Below are 23,483 nucleotides of genomic sequence, written 5' to 3' on the forward strand. Positions count from 1 at the left end.
GCAGAAACGCTTAACCTTAAGTAGCTTGCCCTACTACGCAGTTATTAGTTAAATATCTGGAGTAGCAGCATGTCTCAACATGCAGTATAGGCTAGCTAACTTAATTTTCAATAGACAGTAGTGTTTAGCTAAATTCTCCATCACTGGCGCAAGCTGGATTTTTTTGTTTGTTTGTTTGTTTTTTGTTCGCCTAATCCTGAACCCAAGTCTTCATCATAGGCCAGAATTTCATGCCACTTAGCCATGCAGCAATGTGTGATTTGTCATTCCTGTAGGACCTGATTGACTTGGCTGCTGTTGCTGCTTGCCACGTCTTTTTTACTCTGAGAGCCAGGCTTATGCAAGTAACCTTAAGTTTTATCACCCATGTGTCTCATGCACAGGTATCTCCAGTCATAATCAACACTGTGATTACCATCCAGTCAGCACTCACTCCAACAGCAGAGACCCCTGAGAAGCTGGACAGCCCCGTTCCTGTGAACCTGTGGGATAAGCAGAGTTGGAAGGAGCTCAAACTCTGGTTCCTAGAAGAAGAGGACGATGAAGACACAAAATCAGTGACCCGCTTAATACCACAGGGAGAGTCCCTAAAGGTAATTATCAGCATTTTGGCTGAAATGATAATATGGTAAAGCTGACTGTATGCTGCCATGTAATAACTTATGATTTGAATTGCAAAATAATTGCAGGTGAACATCAGTTCAATCTGTGTGACTCTGGAGGCTGGAGTGGGACATCGCACCATCCCCATGCTTCTGGCAAAGTCCTCCTTCAAGGGAGATGTGAAGAACTGGTCCACGCTCATTAACTTATACAGTCAGCTTACCCTGGAGGTAACACAAACCAATAAAGATGTGGTTCTTCTAAGAAATTGGTTGCTCTTCAGAATTTTGTTCTATTCAGTAATGCATTTTATCTTTAGGTTCACTATTATAATGAAGTGATGGGAGTGTGGGAGCCACTGCTGGAGCCCTTAGAAGATGAGACAAGAGATGGTTTCAGACCATGGGTACTGGAACTGAAGGTACTCATGTATACTTGCATTCTGCATGCATATAGCATACTTAAAAAATAATATTTAAAAATACACATGGTGTGTCTAATACTTTACCGTCCTCTAACCAGATGAAAAAGAAACCTGTGAAGTACACAAGCATGTCAGATGAAGTGGATTCCAGTATCCCAGACTATAAGACAGTCATTGCCATCTGCAGTAAAGATCAGCTCAACATCACACTTTCCAAATGTGGACTGGCCATGCTGAGTAACCTGGGCACTGTAAGGAAAAGGCTTTCAAAGGCTTGACAGAAAATACCTGTCTAGGGATGTGTATCGATGTGTGATGTGCATGTTTTTGTCCTTCCCCAGGCATTTGCTGAAGCTGCCAAACAGACAGCAGAGTGTTTTCAAAAGGATGAAGCTCCATTTGTAGTCAAAAACCGTCTTGGCCTACCAGTTTCTGTGCGCCACAGTGAGATGTTTTGTCCTGTCGGACAACAGAGTATCGCTAATACTGTGAAGCTGCAGAATGGTGAATCCCTCGGAATGGACTATTCAACCACAACAGACACTGATCATTTCTCAGCAATGACCTCTTTGAGTGGAAAAGACTATTACATACAGCCTAGTGAGTTATACTTTACTATCACGGTTATGCTGAAAATAGATAGCTATGATATAGCTACAGTTATCTCCAACTATACAAAGATAAAGCATAAAATATATGTTTTATGTGTTTTCTTTAAATTTTCTAATTGGCTTGTGCTCTATTCTCTAAAAAAGAATATCTGTTGTTGTTTGTTATTGTTGTTGTTGTCAGTAACCAAATTTTAAACTTCATGTCAGATAGAAAACACCTGTACGTTCTATTTTCTTTTTCCAGCTCCGGATGGTCACACCTCAGCCAGCGTGATCCCTTTGATCAAAGTGGGCCGGGGAATGTACAGTGTAATGCACAACAACTCAGGAGTCACTCGTTTCCTGGTCTGTCAGATTTCCTCTGTAGAAGGCAGCAAGTACATCAAGATCCGCTCTCCTTTCCAGGTATGTTGGATGATCATTCCCATCATATGTATATCATCCCGTGTAATTACAGTGAGCTGTCTCTCAAATTACATTAATTACTAACTCAGTGTAATTAAAGTTACGTTTCATATACAAGTCATTTAAAAAAACGTTCTTTTCAAAATGCACTACAACTTTTTGTTTGGGGGTAGTTCCTGCTGATATCCATGTTAATAAACATTTTATTAGGTACACCATGCTAGTACCAGGTTGGTCCCCCTGTTTCACTTCATAAATGCCTTAATATTGGAACAGATTCAACAAGGTGCTCGAAAGATTCCTCAAAAATTTTGGTCCATATTATCTGAGATGATTTGAACTTTGTGACATGGCACATGGCTGCACTCCGTGTGGTCTTCTGGTGCTGTGGCCCATCTGCTTCAAGGTTCTGCGTGGTTGCATTTAGAGATGTTCTTTTGCATATCTTACCTGTAACAAGTTGTCTGAGATACTGTTGCCTTGTTATCAACTTGAAGCAGTCTGACCATTCTTCTCTGACCTCTGTGGGCAACATTTCACATTTGAAATTTATAAAATTTATAATCTTGTTCTGGTCAAGGTCAGTGATTTTTTTTCTATTTGTCTGTCTCTTCCTCTTACTGTCCTTTTACCAATGTCAGATATGACTTTGAAACTCTGCTTTGAAGGCCAACCAACCTTGTTATTATTTAGTTGCATTAAGGGCCCTCACACTTCTCTTTGTATTTTGTTTAGAGCCTGTGCTGCTCTCTGAAGGGAGCGGTATATATTGTGTTTGAGTTTAGAATTGCACCCTCAGAGATCAATGTTCCAGACACTCAACTATCCTTTATTTAATCATTAAATGTAATTTATGGCATTTTTGAACAATTTAGTGGCTCCACAGTGAAGTCTTTGCCTCTTAGTTTTTCACTATCAAGCGATCCCCTATTCAATCCCGGGAGAAGAGACAAATGCCTTTGGGGTTGCATCAGGAAGCATATTCAGTGTAGAAATCTCCTAAATTAAGCCTAAGAAGCTACCCACTATGGGAACTCCTAAAAAGTAGCTTTTAGTATATAAGCCAATATGCCCAGATAGCTTTTTCAGATTAAGTTCAGGTGTCAGTAACCAGTAATTTGTCTTTGTCTTTTACTACGCAGCTCATCAATCATTTCTCAATACCATTCAACGTTTTTGAAGGATCAACCCTTCTGGGTACTGCTCTCCCTGCCGAGGAGTTCTGTGTGCCTCTGGACTCGTATGGGTGGGAGCAAATGCTTAAATTGGCCCACATATTTACGCACACATCTTAACACACTCACTCTCTGTTTTATGTTTTCTGATCTTTTCTGTTTCTGTTCAACAACAAAAAACAATAACCTCTAAACTTTACTGCCCATAACCCTCCAAACAGGTCTGAGCTGAGCCTTCAGCCAGTAATAGAGAGCACAGATGACCGTCAGGGTGAGCAGTATGATTGCTCAGAAGGCTTCAGTTACGAGGACGTTAAAAACCTGGAGCCTGAGAAACGCCTACAGCAAATCTGCCGTCGCCGTGGAAACCAAGGTGGTGTGATGACCATCAACATTGTGCCATTAAAGGATGCAGTGACGTGCAAGGAGACCGGAGATGTTGGGGAGAATTTTGATGTGCCCTTCGTGCTTCACTTGTGGCCTTCCATCCTGCTACGCAACCTTCTGCCTTACACCATCGCCTACAGTCTAAAGGTAGGATGCATGTAATAATCTGTACTCAGGTAGTCCATTGAACATTGAAAAGTAACATACGAAGTGGGTTTATGTGAGTGAATGTTCAATAAAATAGTAATGTGTGTATTTTACAGCTTTATTTGCTCTGTTTAAAAGTGGGAAGTGTTCTTTGTTATGTAATGCTACCATAGGACCTCAGTCAGAGACCAGCACATTCACATTACTTAGGCATATGTGGATAATACGGCTTTATGTGTTGGATGTTTATACTTTTATCATTAGTTTTTTTTAAAGCAGGGATTGCTCTGCATGACTTTACTTTAATTTTGTAACTGTTTAAACATTAAGGCAAGACACAACAGCAAATATCTAGTGTGTATTTAACACCTCATTTGTACATTTCTGTAACATTAAGCTGCAGAAGACTAGTCATATATGAAATTTTCAGCTTCCTAAATGGTAATGTGAAGTAAATGTAATTATTCCATTAATCCAAAATAGGAAAGAATCAGTTGACTCTATGCAGCAAAAAAAACAAAAAACAAGCAAGAGTTAATAAACCTAGTTTTGTCCAATGCTGGCATTTCTGTTAAGAAATGTTAACTGAAAGATAAGCAAATTCACCCACATTTAGATATTTAAAATGTCTCATTTTAAACTAGGAAAAAATATAGCAAAAATGTGTAATATGGAACTCTGTTAACTCTGTTGAATGTTATCTTAATTTAAGTAACTGGGGACTTTTTTTCAATCATTTTATTTTCTTTACAAGTTGGCATGAACTGAAAGCAGCAAGGTAGAAGTTTAAAATGCAGAGACACCTTTTTTTTCGTCATCCTGTTGCTCAACAGAACAGTGGAGTCTCTGCACCTGAGGCTACTTTGGACCCTGGTCACTCTGCTCAGCTTCACACTGCAGTCATCAACCAGTCAAGTCTTGATCTTCGCTTGATTGAGTACTTGGCTCAGGATTGGTCTTCTGTATACAGGTGTGACTTAATCTCTTTGTTTTTGTTATTGACACATTCTCTGTATTTATTGTATGTTGATCTTAAATAACATGACAAAAAATGTTGATGCATAGTTATGTTATATTTATAGGAGAGACGTGCAGTCTCTATTAAATCGTTTCACATTTCTGATACAAACAAACAATTATTGTCTTGTACAGACTCAACAGTGATCAGGAAGAGATCACCTTCATTGTGTTCCAGTCTCTAAGAGAGGATGAAGACGAAGATGGAGATGCAGTGGAGAGGAAGAGGGCTGAGCTGGATATAGCGGTTCATGTTAAATATGATCTGGGACAGATGGTGGTTGCTATCCATTCACCGTACTGGATGATAAATAAGACGGGCAGGTTGCTGCAGTACAAAGCTGATGATATTCACCGCAAACATCCCATGGACTACAAGATGCCGTTGCTCTTTTCATTCAAGCCTCGGTACTTCTTGCGAAACAATAAGGTAATTATTTATTTTAAGTCAGTCTTACTGAAAGCTCTTTAAAAGGAACATGTTTGATTATTGCTCACAGTGGTCCCAATTCAGTACATTTATTAGCTGTCGGTTTATCTGTAGTTTTATCAGACAATTTGATTAAATTATTTCCTCCCTCAGGTTCGTCTTATGATCTCAGAAAGTGAACTATCTGATGAGTTCTCTCTGGACACAGTTGGGAGCCACGGGGATGTGAAATGCAAAGGCAGATACAAAGATTATCTGGTAAGATTTGAAATTTTATCTCTTTATATAAAAATGTCAAAAAAAATATGTAAAGGAAGAGGTTGGCGAAGAAAAAGTGGGATAGTCAGGGATTGGCTCTGAGCCGCTTCCTGTTTGCACTGGAGATGGACAGGTTGACAGATGAGGTCAGGCAGGAGTCGGCGTGGACTATGATGTTTGCAGATGGCATTTTGATCTATAATGAGAGTAGGGAAGAGGTGGAAGCATGCTATGGAGAGAAGAGGAATAATAGTCAGTAGGAGAAAGACAAAATACATCTGTGTGGATGAGAGGAAGACAGGTGGAATGGGGAAAATGTTGAGAGTGAAAGTAGATGAGGGATAGGGTGAAATGGAGGGAGAGGATCCAAAGAGGCAGGTGTATTGGATATGTACTTTTTTGTATTCATGTAATATTTCTGTCTTATTCTGTCTTATTTCAGGTTGGTGTGAAGATTGATGCAAGCAGTTTCAGTCTGACCCGCATTGTGACCTTTGTGCCCTTCTACATGCTGGTCAACAGAACTAAGCACAGTGTGTTCATATGTGAAGAGGGGCAAGAAACTTGGACCGAGGCAAAATCAGAACAGGTCAGAGCCTGTTCTGATTTTTCTCTTTCTGAACAGTGCAGGTTGAGGCCTTGGTTTTGGTTTGAGTATATCTTAGACTCAGGATCCTGGGTATTCTTACATTTAACCTTATAAATAGATGTGATGTAACAACTGAACATGTGTGCTGATTGATTTCTATAAATTTAATGTGACTAAAGGTTTCTTGTGCATAAAAATGCTTTATTTAAAGATCTATTCTTGATAAAGTTTTAAAATGATTTACCTACTGATAATCTGACAAGAATCATTTATCATTTTGTTTTTTTCCCTACATTTAGTCAGCCATCCCTTTCTGGCCTGAGAGTGACACTAAGAAGCTTAAAATTAAAGTAGAAGCTTCCTTATCGCCTCCAGTGACTATTGACTTCAAACGACCAGAGAACTGCTTATTGCTACATCTGGACAACAAAGTAAGCAGAAATGCACATAGTTATAATATTTGTGTGTGCATATAAGTTTAGGGTTTGTTTGTTTTTTACATAATATGTAATTGAGGTGATTAATATGATTTTCAGACACATGCCTTTTGTATTACGGCTTTCAGACTGTTGCTTGTTTCTTTTGTGTAGGTGGGTGGGATTATAGTAGACATGAATCTGTCTGAGCACTCGGCCACTATCCAATTTTCTGACTACCATGATGGCGCAGCCCCTTTCCTCATCATCAACCACACTAAAAATCAGACTCTTCAGTTCCATCAGAGGTGAGAAAACCGAGGGGCACAGTTAAAAGGAAATATAGAAACTATTTTAGGCTTTTTTTTTAGGTTTCACTAACAGCAAGTGTTTGCAGAAAAGTTGGTGTTTTCCATGCAGACCATTTGCAACCATAACAGCTTACTAGTGAACAAAGCAATCACAACATGGGTATTGGTTTAGCACTATCTTTGCAACTGATTTCACTCAGCTACAGCCAAAAACCTCCATCAACCATTTGCCAACCGGTTGTCCTTAGCAACTAGGGGTTGCCAGAGGGTTGCAAACTGGCCTCTAGGCCCATGTCACTGAGGTCTAAACTGTTTTTATGAAATTCTGTTTCCTTGGGACTTAATTAGCATTAATGTAGATCTTTGGTGTTGTCTGTAACGGTGTTTTTGAAATGCTTTCAAAATGCAAAATGTTTCTTTTCAGTTACATTTGTTGTGTGTGTGCCACATTCACCCTAATATTAGGTGCTCTATCCAGAAGTAGGATGTTTTTGTGGCTAATGTACTTATAAACCTTTTGTTAGTGTTTCTAGTTATTTCTGTCTCTTGTTTTTATCCATTTTATGAACAGCAGCCATTAATTTTACAGGTTTCGTCACACAAAACATTTGCAAAACATTTACAAAACATTTATTGACATCTGTCTTTGCATATTTGTTGAGTAACAATATTGTTCTTCTGTTCCAGCTGCCTCAAACAGTTAAGTTAATAATAATTGCCTGTGTTTGTTTTTGCTGATAGCAGTTTGTTTGTGTGTTGTGGGTCATGCAGTGTCCGGACAGAATCCTCCAGGGTGGCTGACGAGATACTTGACCTCTCCTTCTCAGTGGAGGAGGACAGGTAGAAAAATATGAAAAAGGGAAACTCCTCTGACAAACTCTGAACTCGAAATAAAGAAATGAGGAACAGGAATTACAAAAGACGACCATCAGTGTAGTTACATTGTCATCACCAGAGAAAAGTTATTTCCTATAGGAAGTAATCAGTCTAGTAAACTTTGACAAAGGTAAAAGAAAAACAATTTAAACACACATCAGTACATTTGGTTATTTAAACTGCACTATGAGTAACGCATGGGTGGTTTCATATTAGCTTATCAAATACCTCCCACAGGATCATCTAAGATTTGCCTAAAAAAATTCCAGTGGAAAGAGTTTAGCAAAACTTCAAGTCTGTCATTAGTTTAAAAAAAAAAAAAAGAAGGTAGGGGTGTTTTTAGACATTTTTCTAACATAATTCTTTGAAGGCTCGATTTAAAATGCCATCGTCTAGAAAAATAATTGAGCTAGGTCTTTGAAAAATTTCAGACTCATTATCTGGTACCACGGCTCTTTGCATGTGGACTCTTAGTAGTGTAGCTCAGGTTAACATGAATACCTGATGTCCCAAAAATATTTAGGTGTCTGATCTCTGGCAGCAGATTTCGAGACCTATAGAAACCACAGTTTTGTAGGTGTGGGACTTAAAATTTCTTTACAGCTTCTCATATACAATTCACATAATGTTCTTTAAAACCAAACCCAAATCAGGTGAATGGGTTCACAGATCATAGAGCTTAAATGTGGGGAGAATAACAAACACATTTGGATGCCATGTACCAAATCACCAAAGTGTATTTTTCACCTCGAATTTGTTCAGGGAAATCTGAGATGATCAGGTAGTAGCTTTTAAATTTGATGTTTTTAAGATGGAATGACCCAAATTATCTTGAAATAGCAAGTAAAACAGTGGGTATATAAAAAAATGCAAGAGGGAATGTGGGCGAGGCCAAGAGGAAAGATCAAGTTATATCATGAAGATGTCTCCAAACATTAACCAGAGTTAACCAAATATGCAAACGATGCAGCAGCTAATCATGGTTTGGTCTCGATGTTACATTATTGGTTCATTTGAGTGCAGCGTGTGGTCAGATGGACAAGTGTAGATAAACCTAAGTATAAAAAAGATCCTTTGAGCTCTGATTGTAGTTTGCCTCTGTACTCTGCTCCCTTAACCAAAGTTATATTAGCTCTATTTAGTAATCACTTTACTTTCAATATTTCTTTTTAGTGTGTATCATGGCCTACTTCTGCCATAATCAAACTTTGTTTTTTAATACTTAAGATAATGACACTGACTGTGTCACAGTTTCAGTTTTCTATTTATAAAAGACGTACCCCATTACCCACTTATCTTTTTTACTGATCTACCTGAAATTTACACAGAGCTAAAGGAGCAGAATACAACTCTTAAGCCATTTACTCAGTGTTGCTTTCATCTCTGTTATGATCTTATAGAAAAATGTGAATGCTGCTGACTGGATGGGATTCCTCCAAAGGAATCACACCACCTGCTTCTTCCTGTAGTGCTGTACTGTCGAATAGTGCTTTTCATACCCTTTTGTACATTCCAGCTTCGCCACTTCTTCCTTCAGTCTTCATTTTATGATCCATTGAATATTTGTTTCAGAATCCTGACTAATATGCGAAGATGCATATTTGAGCCTTTTATTTCCAGGAGAGAATTTGGGGACCTTTGGGTAACATATTTCTGTCTTTTGATGAAAAATGCTGATGCAGGCTGAGAGACAACTCAGAGAATATGATTGCTGGCATTGTCCTTGATTTTGGTGGAGGGGCTCTGTTGTATTTTCACAGTCTTTAATTTTTTTGCTTTGTGTCATCTTTGGTAGCTTTAACTCATGTTGCTGATACATGTGTCTGTCTTGGTGGGTTTGTGTACATGCAGCTCTCAGAAAAAGGCGGAGCATGAGGAGCTGGAGGCTGGGAAAGCTGTGTACTACACCTGGACTGAGCCCACTGGGTCACGAGCGCTCTCCTGGAAATGCAGCACTTACAATGGGACACTAAAGAGTGAAGAGGTACTGCACATGAGTCAAAATAATAACTGTCTGAATAATAATGTTTATCTGTAATCCTTTTTTCCCCCAAAGACAATAATATCTTACGTTTCCAAAATAAAATCAGTTTCTCCTGAAAGTGCTTTAAAATAAGCAGTATTTGCTATCTTAAGTATAAATTTGATTAGGCTTGGCTTTACTTAAAGATTTGCATATTAAAAGTCTATCATAGGTTCATTCATAAATGATATCCTGAGGTAAAAAAGGCTGTTCTGCTCGCTAAAGCAGGTAATCGTAATGAGCTCACTGAATGTGAACCTGCTGGTTTTTAAAACCCCTGTGACTGCTGTGACTTCTTGCATCACCTTTGCATTGTTCATTAACTGGAAATATGTTATTGGTGGTGATGAATCTTTCATAAATTTGACTACCTTTAGTTTAACACTGTATAGATACAGGTCATGTAAATCTGGATCAGTATCTAAATAAAGATTAAATATACTTATATGTAAGTTTATATGCTTTGTCTTTTAGGACCTGCGAGAGGACGTAAACAAGGAGGGCAAACTTTTTGTGATTTCCTTTTATGAAGGTAAAGTTGAATGATCTTAAAATGCTCAGCTGTTTTGTGCAGTTTAATAAACTGAAATGATCTTTATAGTTTCCACAGTTTATTGCCAGTGCTTAATTGTTGCCATATTATAGTAATATAATTTCTGGAACTGTAAAAAAAAATTATTTTTTTTTAAAAAAGTATTAAAAAAACAAACAAATACAGTTTACTGTTAGGAAGTTGGAGTTATAAACTCCAAGTCTGAATCATTTCTAAGGTTTTATTCATCCCTGATTCATTTTGTAATGGTAATGAACAAGAATAGCAACAACTTTCCTTTGGGTTACAAAAGAAATGTGTATTGTTTTTGTTTATTTATCTGTTCTAAGGTCTCCAGCGTGTTGTGCTGTTCACTGAGGAGCGACGGGTCTTCAAGATGCTCTGTGACAATGAGAGGGTGCAGCTTGCTCAACAGGAAATCGTCCTGGCACTACGGCATGTGGGCCTATCGCTAGTGAACAACAGCACCAGCCAAGAGGTTGCCTTCATCGGGATCACAAGGTGCTGCGCTTTTATGTTTGCTTAGTAAATAGTAAACGAGGGCGATCGTGGCTCAAGAGTTGGCAGTTCGTCTTGTAATCGGAAGGTTGCCGGTTCGACAGTCTCGGTCGTTGTGTCCTTGGGCAAGGCACTTCACCCGTTGCCTATTGGTGGTGGTCAGAGGGCCCGGTGGCGCCAGTGTCCGGCAGCCTCGCCTCTGTCAGTGCGCCCCAGGGCAGCTGTGGCTACAATGTAGCTTGCCATCACCAGTGTGTGAATGTGTGTGTGAATGACTGAATTTAGTGTAAAGTGCTTTGGGGTCCTTAGAGACTAAGTAAAGCGCTATACAAATACAGGCCATTTACCATTTACCATAGAGTAAATTGAAGTAAACTCTAATTTGCAGATGCCATGTAGCCCATCTGCTTCAAGCCTTGACGTGTTCTGCACTCAGAAATGTTCTTCTGCAGATCTTGGTTAAAACAAGTGCTTATTGGAGTTATTGTTGCCTTTTTATGAAGGAGTCAGTCATTCTGCTCTTGCCTCTGGGATTAACAAGGCATTTTATATTTTCAGTTGTTTTTTGTTTTGGGTTTTTTCAAGACCATTCTCTGAAAAACCTAGAGATGTTTTCGTGGGAAAGTCCAAGTAGATCAGCAGTGTTGCACCATCTGGCAACAATAATCACTCAAATCCCCTGTTTTCTTGATTTTGATGCTGGGTTTGAAATGCAGCAGGTCATCATGACCATGTCTACACTCCTAAAAAAAAAAAAAAAAAAGTTTTAAAGCGCTTTTTGATGTACACATTAGATATTTGGTTTAACGAGCAGTTGAACAGGTGTACCTAACAAAGTGACCAATGAGTGTATAAATTTTATCTATAGTTAAGCAAGAAAACATAATTTAATCTGAGACTTTCTTTCCTCTTTTATTTTAGCTCTGATGTTGTGTGGGAATTCAAACCTAAGAAGAAGAGTCGGTGGAAACCTCTGAGCATTAAAGAAGCTGAAGTTATGGAGGACAAGTTCAAAGACTACATAGAATCTGGGGCCGTAGACAAGGAAATTTTCGATCTGGAAAACGGCTTTCAGGTTAAATATTACAATCATTTCTATTCTGTCACGTGAAAATGTTGGATAAAAGCAAATGAAAGGTGTTGGTTTTAGTTTATCCACATAGCATGTAAACTTGTTCATAAAACTGAATTTAAAATTGCACATGAGGTGGTTTGTTAATGAAAATGGTCATTAGCTGAAGGGATAATTGTTGAATTTTTTTTTGTCATTGTCTCCCAGGTGTGCTTTAATCCCACTGGCCAGGACATGCAGTTAATGAAGCCATGCGATGCTCCTCTTAGGAGGCACTTCCTGCCGGGTGTGAAGGTGGAGTACAGCATTTCACCACGACAGAGCACCTATCGTATCCAAGTTCACCGGATACAGGTGAAAACATTTTATTCAATTTACAATAATTATTGAAAAAGAAGATCATGAAAAAGATAAATGTCATAACTGCAAGTTAGCTAAAGGCTTTTTTTAATTGCATTTTCGTAGCTGTGTAGCTCTGTTTGGTCTGTGCGCTAAACAGACCTGCATCCTTTCCTCCTACAGATCCAGAATCAGCTACCAGGGGCCATCTTCCCTTACGTTTTTTACCCTGTGAAACTGCCAAAGTCTGTCGCCATGGAGACAGGTCTGTTAATGCAGTTTTTTTGTTATCTGTTTATTTACAATAATAGACTATTTTAGCTTTTTCTTCTTTAATATCATACTCTGTACATTTTTTTTCCACAGAACCCAAACCTCTAACTGATATCAGCATTATTACCCGAGCAGCGGGGCACTCTGATATCTCACGCATCAAGTAATTGTTTTTCTTTTCTTTTCTCACTTTCTCCTCAAAATACATTTTTCTATCTGATAGTCATTGTTATTTTATACGGAGGGCGAGATTATACTCATAATCTACCTGATAAAGGTCCTTTTTAAGATAATTAATAAATTTGGGTGAGCTGAAATCTTACAATCCTCTGTTGCCTGAAAGTTTAACTCCTGAAATGTGCTCTCATTTGTACTCGTCTAAGTCCTGATTTCTGTTCGCCTCAGGTACTTTATGGTTTTAATTCAGGAGATGGATCTAAAACTTGATCTGGGCTTCCTGTACGCCATCCTGGACCTGTTCTCCCCAGAGAACGACAGCATCACGAGCGCAGAACAGGAGGTTGGCTACACGCATTGACACACAAAAAGTTACCTTTCTGTTCAGAATGCATTATAATTATAATTCAGTTAACTCAACAGCTGTTGTGCGTTTCCCCTGATGCTCTAGGTGGAACTGTTTGAGAAGGACATAACGAATATAAAGACAGAACTGAACCATGTCTCTGCTGCTGACAAATCTCCCATCAGCCTCTACGAGTACTTCCACATTTCCCCCATTAAGGTGTGTGCGAATGCAGTTTCTGTCAAACAAATAGTGTCTGAACTGATCTCTGCAGTTTCCTGTTGCCATAGTAACGCCTACTGATGTTTTTGTGTTTTTTTTGTCAGCTGCACCTGAGTTTCTCTCTGAGCACAGGCGGAGAGGATGGCTTGAAGGAGAAGAGAGATTCGGAACTGATCCCTGTACAGTCGCTAAATCTGTTGCTGAAGAGTATCGGCGCAACGCTCACTGACGTGCAGGATGTTGTCTTCAAGTACGAATACAGAAAAAGGCTCAAATACACAGCATGAACGTGCCATCCATTAGCATTACATTACTTCCATGTGACTTGTTCTTGGTGATTCCAACCCTGCTTCTTGGCTGAATGTGACATTTATTTCAGGCTGGCCTTTTTTGAGTTGAACTACCAGTTCTACACCACTCAGCAGCTCCAGTCGGAGGTCCTCAGACATTATTCTAAGCAGGTAATACATACATGCACAATGAAACCAAACAAGTGGCAATTTGTTTTGTCTTCTTTTGTTTTGATATTTTGATTTTCCACCTGTGTATCTCAAGGCTATTAAGCAGATGTATGTGCTCGTGCTGGGCCTCGATGTTCTTGGAAACCCATTTGGACTGATCAGAGGATTGTCAGAAGGGGTGGAGGCTTTCTTCTATGAGCCCTATCAGGTAATGATATCCAATAAAATAATTGACAAGTTCAACCGGGTCTTTTAGCTTTGAAGTGCATTCTAAAACCTGTTGAATAGTTACATTGTGTAATTTAGAAAATATGGCCACATTGGATTCAGGTTAACATTCACAATAACTGTTCTTTTTTTCTAGGGAGCCATCCAGGGCCCTGAGGAGTTTGTTGAAGGAATGGCTCTTGGGGTTAAGGCGCTGGTGGGAGGAGCTGTAGGTAAGCATGAAATGGTGTTAAAGGGGTAATACAGAGTCAGCCTTAGCTCCCCAGAATCAGGTCAAACCTGCTAAATAATCACTGGAATTTCTAATGCAAAAATTAATTATGTTTTATTTATCTTTCATTTTTAATTTTATGTACAGTGTTGTGCAAAAGTCTTGCAGTGCCTCTCATTTCTTTGTATTTTGAAATACAGTATGTAAGGCAAAAACAGTTTGTACAATTCTATCAAGCTTGAAGGTCAAAGTTGTTTGACCGCCTTGCATTTATTCTTTATCACATCCTGAACGCTCTTACTCAGCTTCCTTGTCATTTGTTTCTTCAGGAATAGTTCTCCAGGCTTCTTGAAGAGCATTCAAAGCTCTTCCTTAGATGCTGGTTGTCTTTTGTTCTGTTTTCTGTAAAGATGATCGCACACTGCTTCACTTATGTTGAGCTCCAGCCTAAGTGGAGGCATGCCTTTTAGACCTGCCACTTCTTTCTTTGTCCCTCTCAACTGTCCAGTTTCCTTCAGTTGTTTTCAGCTATTTTATGCCTGTCAAACTGTATTATCATTGCCATTTTTCATAGATTGAGCAAATCGCTTGCTTTTTTTGAGAGGCTGCTGGTAACAAACTGGTTAAAAATAGAATTTAATTTAATGTGTCCGTTATGTGTAGAAACAATAATGATTCATCCCTTTAGCTAAGTGTCATTATATGCTTGACATCAGTGTTAAGAAGCTTATCAAATGTTAAAAAAATCCTGTGAAAATAATCTGAAACTAGATTGAAAATGAGTTAAAAAGCAGCAAATGTCCAACAAAAAACGTAATAAAGCTCGGACAATTATTGCTCATCACCACATGAAAAAAATATATAAAAAGAAATGAAGGTCATTAAAGACTTTTGTACAGCCCTGCACACTGTCCTCACTTTATCTGCTGTCATTATACACGTTGATTGACTGGGATGGGTTCATGGCTGCTATATAGGGCTGTAATTTGAACAGTGTAATAACTGAGCATTTGTCGTTTTACTCCATGTGTTTTTAATATAGTGTTATATCTGTTAAATTTCAGCATTATATTTCCTTTAACAGTGAACTGTGGCTGTTGCATAATACGTGGGAGACTTTTTAGCACCATGTTGGAGCCCTTAAAATTTCAGATTTTCACTGACACAATTGTGAATTGAATTTTGACATGAACATTTAAAATATATTAAAAAATATTCTCAGGTAACGAATCATGTTTGTTGTTCAGGCGGTATTGCAGGTGCAGCCTCCAGGATAACAGGTGCCATGGCAAAGGGTGTCGCAGCGATCACAATGGATGAAGAGTACCAGCAGAAGAGACGAGAAACTATGAACAAACAGCCCAGCGGTCTGAGAGAGGGGCTGACCAGGGGTGGAAAAGGACTGGTGTCTGTATGTAAAACAGTTTTTTGGTTTTTAAATTGCTTCTCTCTGTTTATCAGCAGGAAACACACAGCTGATGCAGGATGTAGGAACTAGTAAGACTAGCAACAACAACACTGTTAACTAGTCTGACAGAAAATGCACTACTGTAATGAGTCAATTATTCTGCAGTGTTATTTTCCTTTTCCCACAGGGATTTGTCAGTGGGATCACAGGGATCGTTACCAAACCTATTAAAGGTAAGAGGAGTCTGACCACAAGTATAAACATGTTAGTCCAATAAAATGAGGGCATAAAATGTTTAAAAGGACATCAAAAAACTACCTGTTCTGTTAGTGTTTTTCCATTGAACACTTGACTCTGGCATTTGGTGCTGAAGATCTTTGAACTCAATCTGCAGTGTTTGTGTTATTATGCAGGTGCCCAGAAAGAGGGGGCAGCGGGCTTTTTTAAAGGTGTTGGAAAAGGTTTGGTTGGTGCAGTAGCCCGACCAACAGGAGGCATTATTGACATGGCCAGCAGTACTTTCCAAGGGATCAAGAGGTACAGTTATTTCTGTCTGTGCTATGTGATTGTGCGCTTGCCACATCTGTGTGTAATCAGATAGGTCCTGTTTGAATTTGTTTATGCCCTGAGTCGTGTGTAGGTGTATTAGAAATCTGTTTCCAAATGCAATTCTCTTCCTTGTCTCGATATAGGGCGGCAGAGACGTCACAAGATATTCAGTCTCTACGTCCTCCTCGCTTCATCCACGAGGATGGTGTCATACGACCATATAAGGAGCGGGAAGGCCTCGGCAGTCAGATGCTTCAGGTAAGACAAAAACCCCTCTCCATCATCACCTTTTTACAGTCATTCCCATTTTTTACAAAGATGGAAAACTCTGTTAACGATATTACATTCATGTCATTTAATTTAATTTAAGTAGTTTTATCTTTACTGTGATGTGGTGTCATTATCTTTACATTTCAAACTTATTTTACTGATTTTCTTAGCTGTGTTGGATGCTCTAAATGGTTGCCTTTGTTGTTTTGGGAAGTTTTACTACTCCTGTATTAGTAGGAGTAGGTTTGGCAGTCTCTGGACAAATTACATGTTTGTTTAATTTTTGAAGTGAAAAGAATTAAATACAATCCAACGGGTAAAAAGTGAGCACCCCCCCCCTCCTTCCCACTTGATTCACTTTTATGTCTTAAGTGAGTCATTCATCAGTGTTGTGAAAAACTCTTCGTCTGGCAGAGGATGCAATATTGTTGCTAAGTGATACTTCATTAATGGTAGAAAGGTTTCAGCTACCGTGTTCCATTAAGAAATGAGAGGTCAATGCAAGACTGAAGACCAGGAAAGCAATCAGAGACAAATCTGTTCAACACGATGATTAAGCTGCCAGACTGCAGAATAGCTTACAAACTGTTGCTGGTCCATGTGCATCATAAATGCATAAAAGGATTCCCTGCAAGTTTTCAGAAGGAACCTTTATCAGCAACTTTGTTACAAATGTGAACACTAGAGATGGATAGAATTAAAAATGTCTCCTTTTTTTATATCACTGAGTTTATAACACTAAGGCATTGGTTAAATCTTGTAATCTGCAAGGAAGGATAAAAGGCTAGAGGAAATAAAAAAAGATTATATTTGCTGTATTTCACACCAGAAATCAACAGAATGTCTGCATATAATCCAAATATATCATGTCTGCCATATTTTCACATTTCAGAGCAGCTTACATGTGTTTCAGGATTTTTAGCTAACCTTTTGTTGACGTTGTCTAGCTGTCGAGCTGGATAGAGTGGGTTGAAGTTTCAGCTTGCGACGAACAGGTGTGAGCTGCACATTGTGTTTAATAGTAAAAATCCTAATTTCCCTAAAATTTACAGAAAGGTGATAAATTAAAGCAGCTTACAAGAGAGGCCAGAGAACTTCAGCGGAACAAATTGGTGCTCTTTTATAAAGATTCTGCAAAATTTAAAGCTAAAAAAGGTTTTAAATCTTGTCATATAATTCCCATCATTGACAGTCTGCTCCATGTTGACTGTCTCATTGTTGTGTTTCTAACTTCATCTTCATTCAAGACTTTCTTCAGTTTGTCACCCTTCTGTCTCACCACCTTAGGTTTGCATGTGTGTAGTAATGTGTTAGTAACTGACTTGTTCCTTCAGCTTAAATTAGGACCAGGACATATAGAGTAATAGTACTATAAGTCAGAGTAGGTGCTTCAGTTTTATGTTTATGCTTTTGTTAAAAAGCCTTCACACATTGTTCCTGATTGTTCCTAAATGTTTCATTGTGTCTTTGAGAGAAGAGGGAATGCTTATCACAGTCTAAGATTGGAGGGATTCTGATCTGTTTAAACTGATAGTGGGGCAAATTTCATCTTTTTAGGTCCACCATAATGATCTTATCTGCTCAAACAATAATTAAACTATCGCATTAGGGGTTTGCGATCTATCCAATTTACATCCATTTACATTTTTATAGTGAGATCCAAGAGTATTTAATGCTCTGTTAGTCTTTTCAGGTCAGATATAATATTTTCAAATTGTTTGTAATTGATGACTCACAAATGCGTGCTTCAGTCCACACACATGCAAAGTAATTTGACCTCAAGTAAAATCTGTTTCATTTACAGACATTTCTTTTAAGTTCAGCTTCACAAATCTGATCATTTTCTCTTTCTGTCCGCACAAATGTCTAAATTTACACACAACAAACCTTTCACTTACCTGCAAAGCCTTAAGTGCACTTTGCACTGTGTGTTCCAAGTCCCACTGGAAAACTAGGACATCTCTACTTCCTGTGTGATTTCTTAGTTTACACTTGTGGATCATACCATACGCATTTGTAACACTTTTAAGACGTATTACTCTCCATACTTTTAAAGTCTGAAACAGTAGATTTGAACACAGCTGATAGGTCACCCAGACTTTTCCATGGCTCTCACCTTACAGTCGCCTAATCAGCAGAAAGATTCGTACCTTCTGATCTGACCTCCACTCTTCTCTTCTGTCATGTCCACAGAGGCGAGTGGCGTACAGTGAATCTGGCTCTGAGGATAAGGGAGATGAGTAAAAACAGCTAGCAGTGAAAGAAGTGAAAACTGTAGAGTTGGTGTTTTGTGTGTAGTCTGTGCTGGAGGGTTGTCTCAAAGTTTGGAGATCATGTTAGATGTTGGTTAGATTAAAGCGAACCAAAGCAGGGACTTTCATTACTGGTGTTACTGGTTTTGAAGTATTTACTGTTTGTTTTTTTTTAAATTATTTTGTTGTTAACTGTTTTCTTTACTTTTCATCACCCTTTTTTTTGTTTGTTTTGTTTTTTCCCTGGTCCACCGCAACAAAATAAAAATGATCTCCAGCCACCATTTCTCAGCCAAGTCCAACTTAGCTGTAAACCTCGTATCACATGACCATTAACCATTCATAATTAAGGTTGATGCATTTGTTTCCTGCTGGAGAAGGTTCATGTGACAGTCACACATGCTGACTTGTATGATCTAATCAGAAAACTAAAGTCTGAAAGTCTCTGTGTCCGCTTGTCCAAACTAAAACACAGTCCTAAAACTTGTAAAGGTCTCTCAATTAAATATCCTGAAGTGTCATTTGAGAGCTGCTTGTTAACAGTGCAATGGTTATGCATTTTTAAAAGAAAGCCATTGTTGTGGACCAGGCTTTATATTCTCATTAGTTTACTCATTAGTGTTCATTTTTTAAGTCATCATAATCACACTTTTTTTTCCTTCATTGTTATGTGTTTTTTTTTTCTCATTACTTGGAACCTTTCACTGATATTTTGTTCTTAATAAAGTCTTTGCATTTAAAACTTCCACCTGCCATCGTTTTTGTTTCATCCTGTCCTGCATCTGCATCCCACAACATGTTCCAGTCTCGTTACAGGGAAGCCAATTTGCAGATACTGATTCACTGTTTTTGCTGTGGTAGCTCATCATTCCTTTACTTTACAGACAGTGACATTTTTTTAGATGTTATTGTTTGGTCAGATATTTTTCTGGTCTCTTTCTTTTTTCAGAAAATTGAGAATGGACGTTTTGCCAGCTACAGGTACTTTGCTCATGCTAAAGTCAATGAATCTGACTTCCTCATGATCACCAAGAGGTGAGTGTTTTTTGTTTGTTTGTTTTGTTTTGTTTTACCATTTTTTGATTGTTTTCTTCTGTTCAACAAAGTGTTTTACTTGAGATAATGACCAAGAGCTGAGATATGGTTCAAATGATGCATAATTTTTCTTTTCTAATTAGTTTGGATGTTAAAATTTTTTGTAAAATTTAAATAGTATTTGCTTATTTCTATGAAAGCTTTTAGATAAACTGTGAAGAAAATTCTTTCCTTTGTGTTTTCTTTTATTTGTTTTAATCTTCTGATGTACTTCTTGTACTTGACGCTCTATTAACAACGTTACATTCAAATTAAATTCTAACTAATGTAAAGTTTTGAGTTCAAACCTCTGACATGCAGTACCTTCAATTGCCCACCAGGGGGCTGCAGCCCACAGTTTAACATAGACTGTAAAAAAAAACTTGGATGTAGCTGACGAGATGTCGCCTGTTGCCCTGTTTTGAATCCCGGAGATGAGCATTTCCACTGCTGCTGTCTTGGTTTAACACTAGAATTACTGAGCCTTTTTTCCCTGGTGCAAGTCCCTACTACTAGATTTACTAGCCTGCGCAAATTTGCGTAAATTCCCCCCGACCTTAACACCTCTTGGCACCCCGCTGAGATTTTCACAGGTCTTCAGCTCCATTGTTCTCTTGCTTTTGTTGTGCAAACACACCCTCCCCCAACCCCTAACCATGAGAGATTCAAGTCTTTCCTTCCCTGCAAGGCTATTTTCCTTCCTTACCTGCAGCGTACAATACACCATGGTAGTTTCTATGTGCAATATTTCTCATATGCAATATTAGTTCTTGTCAATCCTTGTCACTACATTGCATGCCTGTCCATAAACATATATACACAGAGTTGTACATATATTTATATATTTATGTAGCCACACCTTATATAATATGCATAAAGTCTAGTTATACACACAGACACATCTGTCATACATTCATATATATGTATATAGATATATCATATATATATATATGCATATATATATATATATATATATATATATATATATATATATGCATATATATATATATATATATATATATATATATATATATATATATATATATATATATATATATATATATATATATATATATATATATATATATATATGCATATATATATATATGCATATATATATATATGCATATATATATGCATATATAAATATATATATATATATGCATATATATGCACACACACATAGATAGATAGAGTGTATACATACACCAATATTTTTGAATACACGTGTCCATATTTATGTTTCCAGATTGTTTGTATAGTGCACTTTCTATACCGTGCTCTGTCCACTTTTTTGCAATGACAATGCAAAAAATTTTCCACTTGTGGGACAAATAAATGCAGATTTGCTGTGTGTGTGTGTGTGTGTGTGTGTGTGTGTGTGTTTTTGTGCAACATTGGCATTTGTTTACTCAGATCCAAGGCAGGCCAAACCTCTGTGTTACAACCTACATACAAAAGACACACATTCACAATATATGGGTACACAAGTCTGTTTTATTTCAAAGTGTTTCAAACTTTACAGCGTTTGCAGACCCAGTGTCCATCATCCCTGCATTTGGAACAGGTGAATTTCTGACATGTTGCACAGGTAAACCTGCTGCGATTCCTGTTGCAGCTCTCTTGCACCTGGCACTGCGTTGTCTTTACAGTCCCTGGCACAGCACCTGCCTCTGTGCTAATATTTCCTTGTGCTGCATGAATCGGCAACGAAGTTGCTGAGCTAGAAGACTCAAAAACAATCTTCTTTTGCCTGTCCACCCTGTACATGCCTTGTACAAAATGTAGGCATTCACTGTCGCCAGGTCCAGCATATTGTAGAAAACCGCTACTGGCCACCTGCGTGTTGCTGATCTTACGGAATACATCCGTGCCATTTGGTCCAACACGTCTACACCGCACTGTAAAAGCAGAGAGAGAGAGTCATGAGTATATGTTTTTTTCTATAGGCCTGTATAGCACACATCAGAAAACATTGTAGCACTGGTGTAAAATTGTACACACATTCACATACCTTCATGTGGTTATAGTCTGTTATCGTGTTGGGTTTCCTCTTTCTGCCGTCACGTGTTGGTGCATGGAACTTAGAACACACACAGTCTTTTTTTTTTTTAGGTGCATAAATTGTCAAGGAGACACTGCCACTTCTAAGCACTGAAGTGGAGAATACCTCTCGCTTTGCAGTATCTTTTGCAAGTTGAGGAAGTTCACGCCGGACTTTATTCACCGTGCCCAGTAACGTTGTTTTGCGCTGCAGCAGTCTGTGCGACAGTGACAGTGAAGTAAAGAAATTGTCCGTTGTGACATTTCTCCCATCATCCAAAAACGGCTCCATCAGTTTCATGACCACGTTCTCTACCAGCCCTCTCTCCCTTCTGACGACTGGGGTCTTTTCCCAAGTAAGGAGATGCACTGCAGACATATTTGGTGTCCAAATCCGTGGCCATCCAGAACTTGATCCCAAATTTGTCTGGCTTGGTTGCAATATACTGTGTGAATGGACAACGAACCTTGGTAGGGAACAGCTGTTCATCTATGGTCATGTGTTCCCCTGGAGTGAAACTCTTAGCACAGTCTACTTTTATGCACAGCACTATGCTGTAGTCAAGCAATGCCACTTCCTCACATACACAGTCACAATGGAACAATGGAAGATCTGTGCTGAGAGTCAAGGAAGGTGTGAATGTGTGTCTTTTATATTTGCAGGTCAGTCAATGTGTGGGATATTTTGTATAGGTACGGCAGGCATTTCTGAAAGTTGTAACACAGAGGTTTGACCTGCCTTGGATCTGAGCAACTCTGGGTGAGCAAATGCAAATGTGCCAGGCCTCAAGGATAATGGGTGGTTTGCACAACAAAAGCTGGAGGAGAAACAAGCTGACGACCTGTGAAAATCTCAGCAGGGGTGATTAACACCTCGGGACTTGCACCAGAAAATAAAAAAGCCAGTAATTCTAGGGGGTGTTGGGTTTAGGGAAGTTACGCAAATTTGCGCAGGATAGTAAACCTAAAAAAAAAAAAAAAAAAAAGCAAAAAATCCTGCCTAAAAGATTTTTTACTGATGTAACGAGACAGTAAGCTGTCTAATGACTGGGAAGTCATTTTGAAGATTTATTTAAAAATCCATCTTTTTTTAATTCAGTTAGACCAAAATGAATGATTGACCCACAAACTGAGCTGGAAAATGTTTACAGTCGAGACAGGAAGCTGTTTTCACAAAGATAGGACCGAAAGTCTTTGTACAACCACAGCTATCGCCATCTGGTGGCATTCAGATTAAGGTTGAAGGCACTCCCATGTTGGCTTCAGTTTATCCGTGTCTTTTTACTTTTTTTAATGCCTATGACTGGAAATCATTGTTTTGGGATAATGAAACTGAAATATAAGAATTTTAATTTTGTTCTTCCACAAGATATTAATTACTTTTACAAACTCATCTTTTTTTTCCAGGGGAATATTTTTTGTGACCAAAGGCACTTTTGGTCAGCTGACCTGTGAGTGGCAGTATCTGTTTGAAGAGTTCACCAAGGATCCAACCATTATAGAGGACCGCCGACTTCGCATTGAGGCCAAGGTAAAAACAAACAAACAATCAAACAAGCTGTTACCATTATTTACTACCCAAATATTTCTTTATTATTAGTATTATTATTAGTAGTAGTAGTAGTATTACTACGGTACTGAACCTCGCCTTCCACTGCAGGAGAGAGTGAAGTCAGTCTTTCATGCCAAAGAGTTTGGGAAGATAATAAACTTCAAAACTCCAGAGATAGCCAAAGTAAGTTTGCAATTTGGACTCAAGCTGATATTTCCTTGCAGTCGGGATACACGACTAGTGAAAATAATTAGTTCTAACTTTGGTCATTATTTATTTTCAG

General features: G+C 38.4%; 1 protein-coding gene across 4 annotated transcripts in view; it reads left to right on the forward strand.

The window, feature by feature from the left end:
- The window catches only part of vps13a (vacuolar protein sorting 13 homolog A), a 41,144-nt gene that overhangs the window by 16,213 nt on the left and 1,448 nt on the right, over positions 1–23,483 (forward strand). For 2 of the 4 annotated variants that reach the window (XM_019365322.2, XM_019365323.2), the window contains exons 41-75: positions 384–593; positions 690–833; positions 923–1,024; positions 1,126–1,278; positions 1,369–1,627; positions 1,883–2,043; positions 3,186–3,289; positions 3,440–3,752; positions 4,586–4,722; positions 4,905–5,199; positions 5,353–5,457; positions 5,900–6,046; positions 6,346–6,477; positions 6,637–6,770; positions 7,545–7,613; positions 9,501–9,633; positions 10,147–10,204; positions 10,555–10,726; positions 11,645–11,798; positions 12,003–12,149; positions 12,318–12,399; positions 12,501–12,570; positions 12,813–12,927; positions 13,036–13,149; positions 13,257–13,402; positions 13,532–13,613; positions 13,708–13,821; positions 13,978–14,053; positions 15,300–15,463; positions 15,648–15,693; positions 15,874–15,997; positions 16,153–16,267; positions 19,481–19,566; positions 23,056–23,179; positions 23,309–23,383. In XM_019365322.2, coding sequence (XP_019220867.1) covers positions 384–593; positions 690–833; positions 923–1,024; positions 1,126–1,278; positions 1,369–1,627; positions 1,883–2,043; positions 3,186–3,289; positions 3,440–3,752; positions 4,586–4,722; positions 4,905–5,199; positions 5,353–5,457; positions 5,900–6,046; positions 6,346–6,477; positions 6,637–6,770; positions 7,545–7,613; positions 9,501–9,633; positions 10,147–10,204; positions 10,555–10,726; positions 11,645–11,798; positions 12,003–12,149; positions 12,318–12,399; positions 12,501–12,570; positions 12,813–12,927; positions 13,036–13,149; positions 13,257–13,402; positions 13,532–13,613; positions 13,708–13,821; positions 13,978–14,053; positions 15,300–15,463; positions 15,648–15,693; positions 15,874–15,997; positions 16,153–16,267; positions 19,481–19,566; positions 23,056–23,179; positions 23,309–23,383 — 4,662 coding nt within the window. Of the gene's footprint in view, positions 1–383; positions 594–689; positions 834–922; positions 1,025–1,125; positions 1,279–1,368; positions 1,628–1,882; positions 2,044–3,185; positions 3,290–3,439; positions 3,753–4,585; positions 4,723–4,904; positions 5,200–5,352; positions 5,458–5,899; positions 6,047–6,345; positions 6,478–6,636; positions 6,771–7,544; positions 7,614–9,500; positions 9,634–10,146; positions 10,205–10,554; positions 10,727–11,644; positions 11,799–12,002; positions 12,150–12,317; positions 12,400–12,500; positions 12,571–12,812; positions 12,928–13,035; positions 13,150–13,256; positions 13,403–13,531; positions 13,614–13,707; positions 13,822–13,977; positions 14,054–15,299; positions 15,464–15,647; positions 15,694–15,873; positions 15,998–16,152; positions 16,268–18,472; positions 19,278–19,480; positions 19,567–23,055; positions 23,180–23,308; positions 23,384–23,483 lie in introns of those variants that run through there. The other 2 variants (XM_019365324.2, XM_019365325.2) reach the window with 2 other exon arrangements.

This window comes from Oreochromis niloticus, linkage group LG12 (genome assembly GCF_001858045.2).
Source record: "Oreochromis niloticus isolate F11D_XX linkage group LG12, O_niloticus_UMD_NMBU, whole genome shotgun sequence".
NCBI lineage: Eukaryota > Metazoa > Chordata > Actinopteri > Cichliformes > Cichlidae > Oreochromis > Oreochromis niloticus.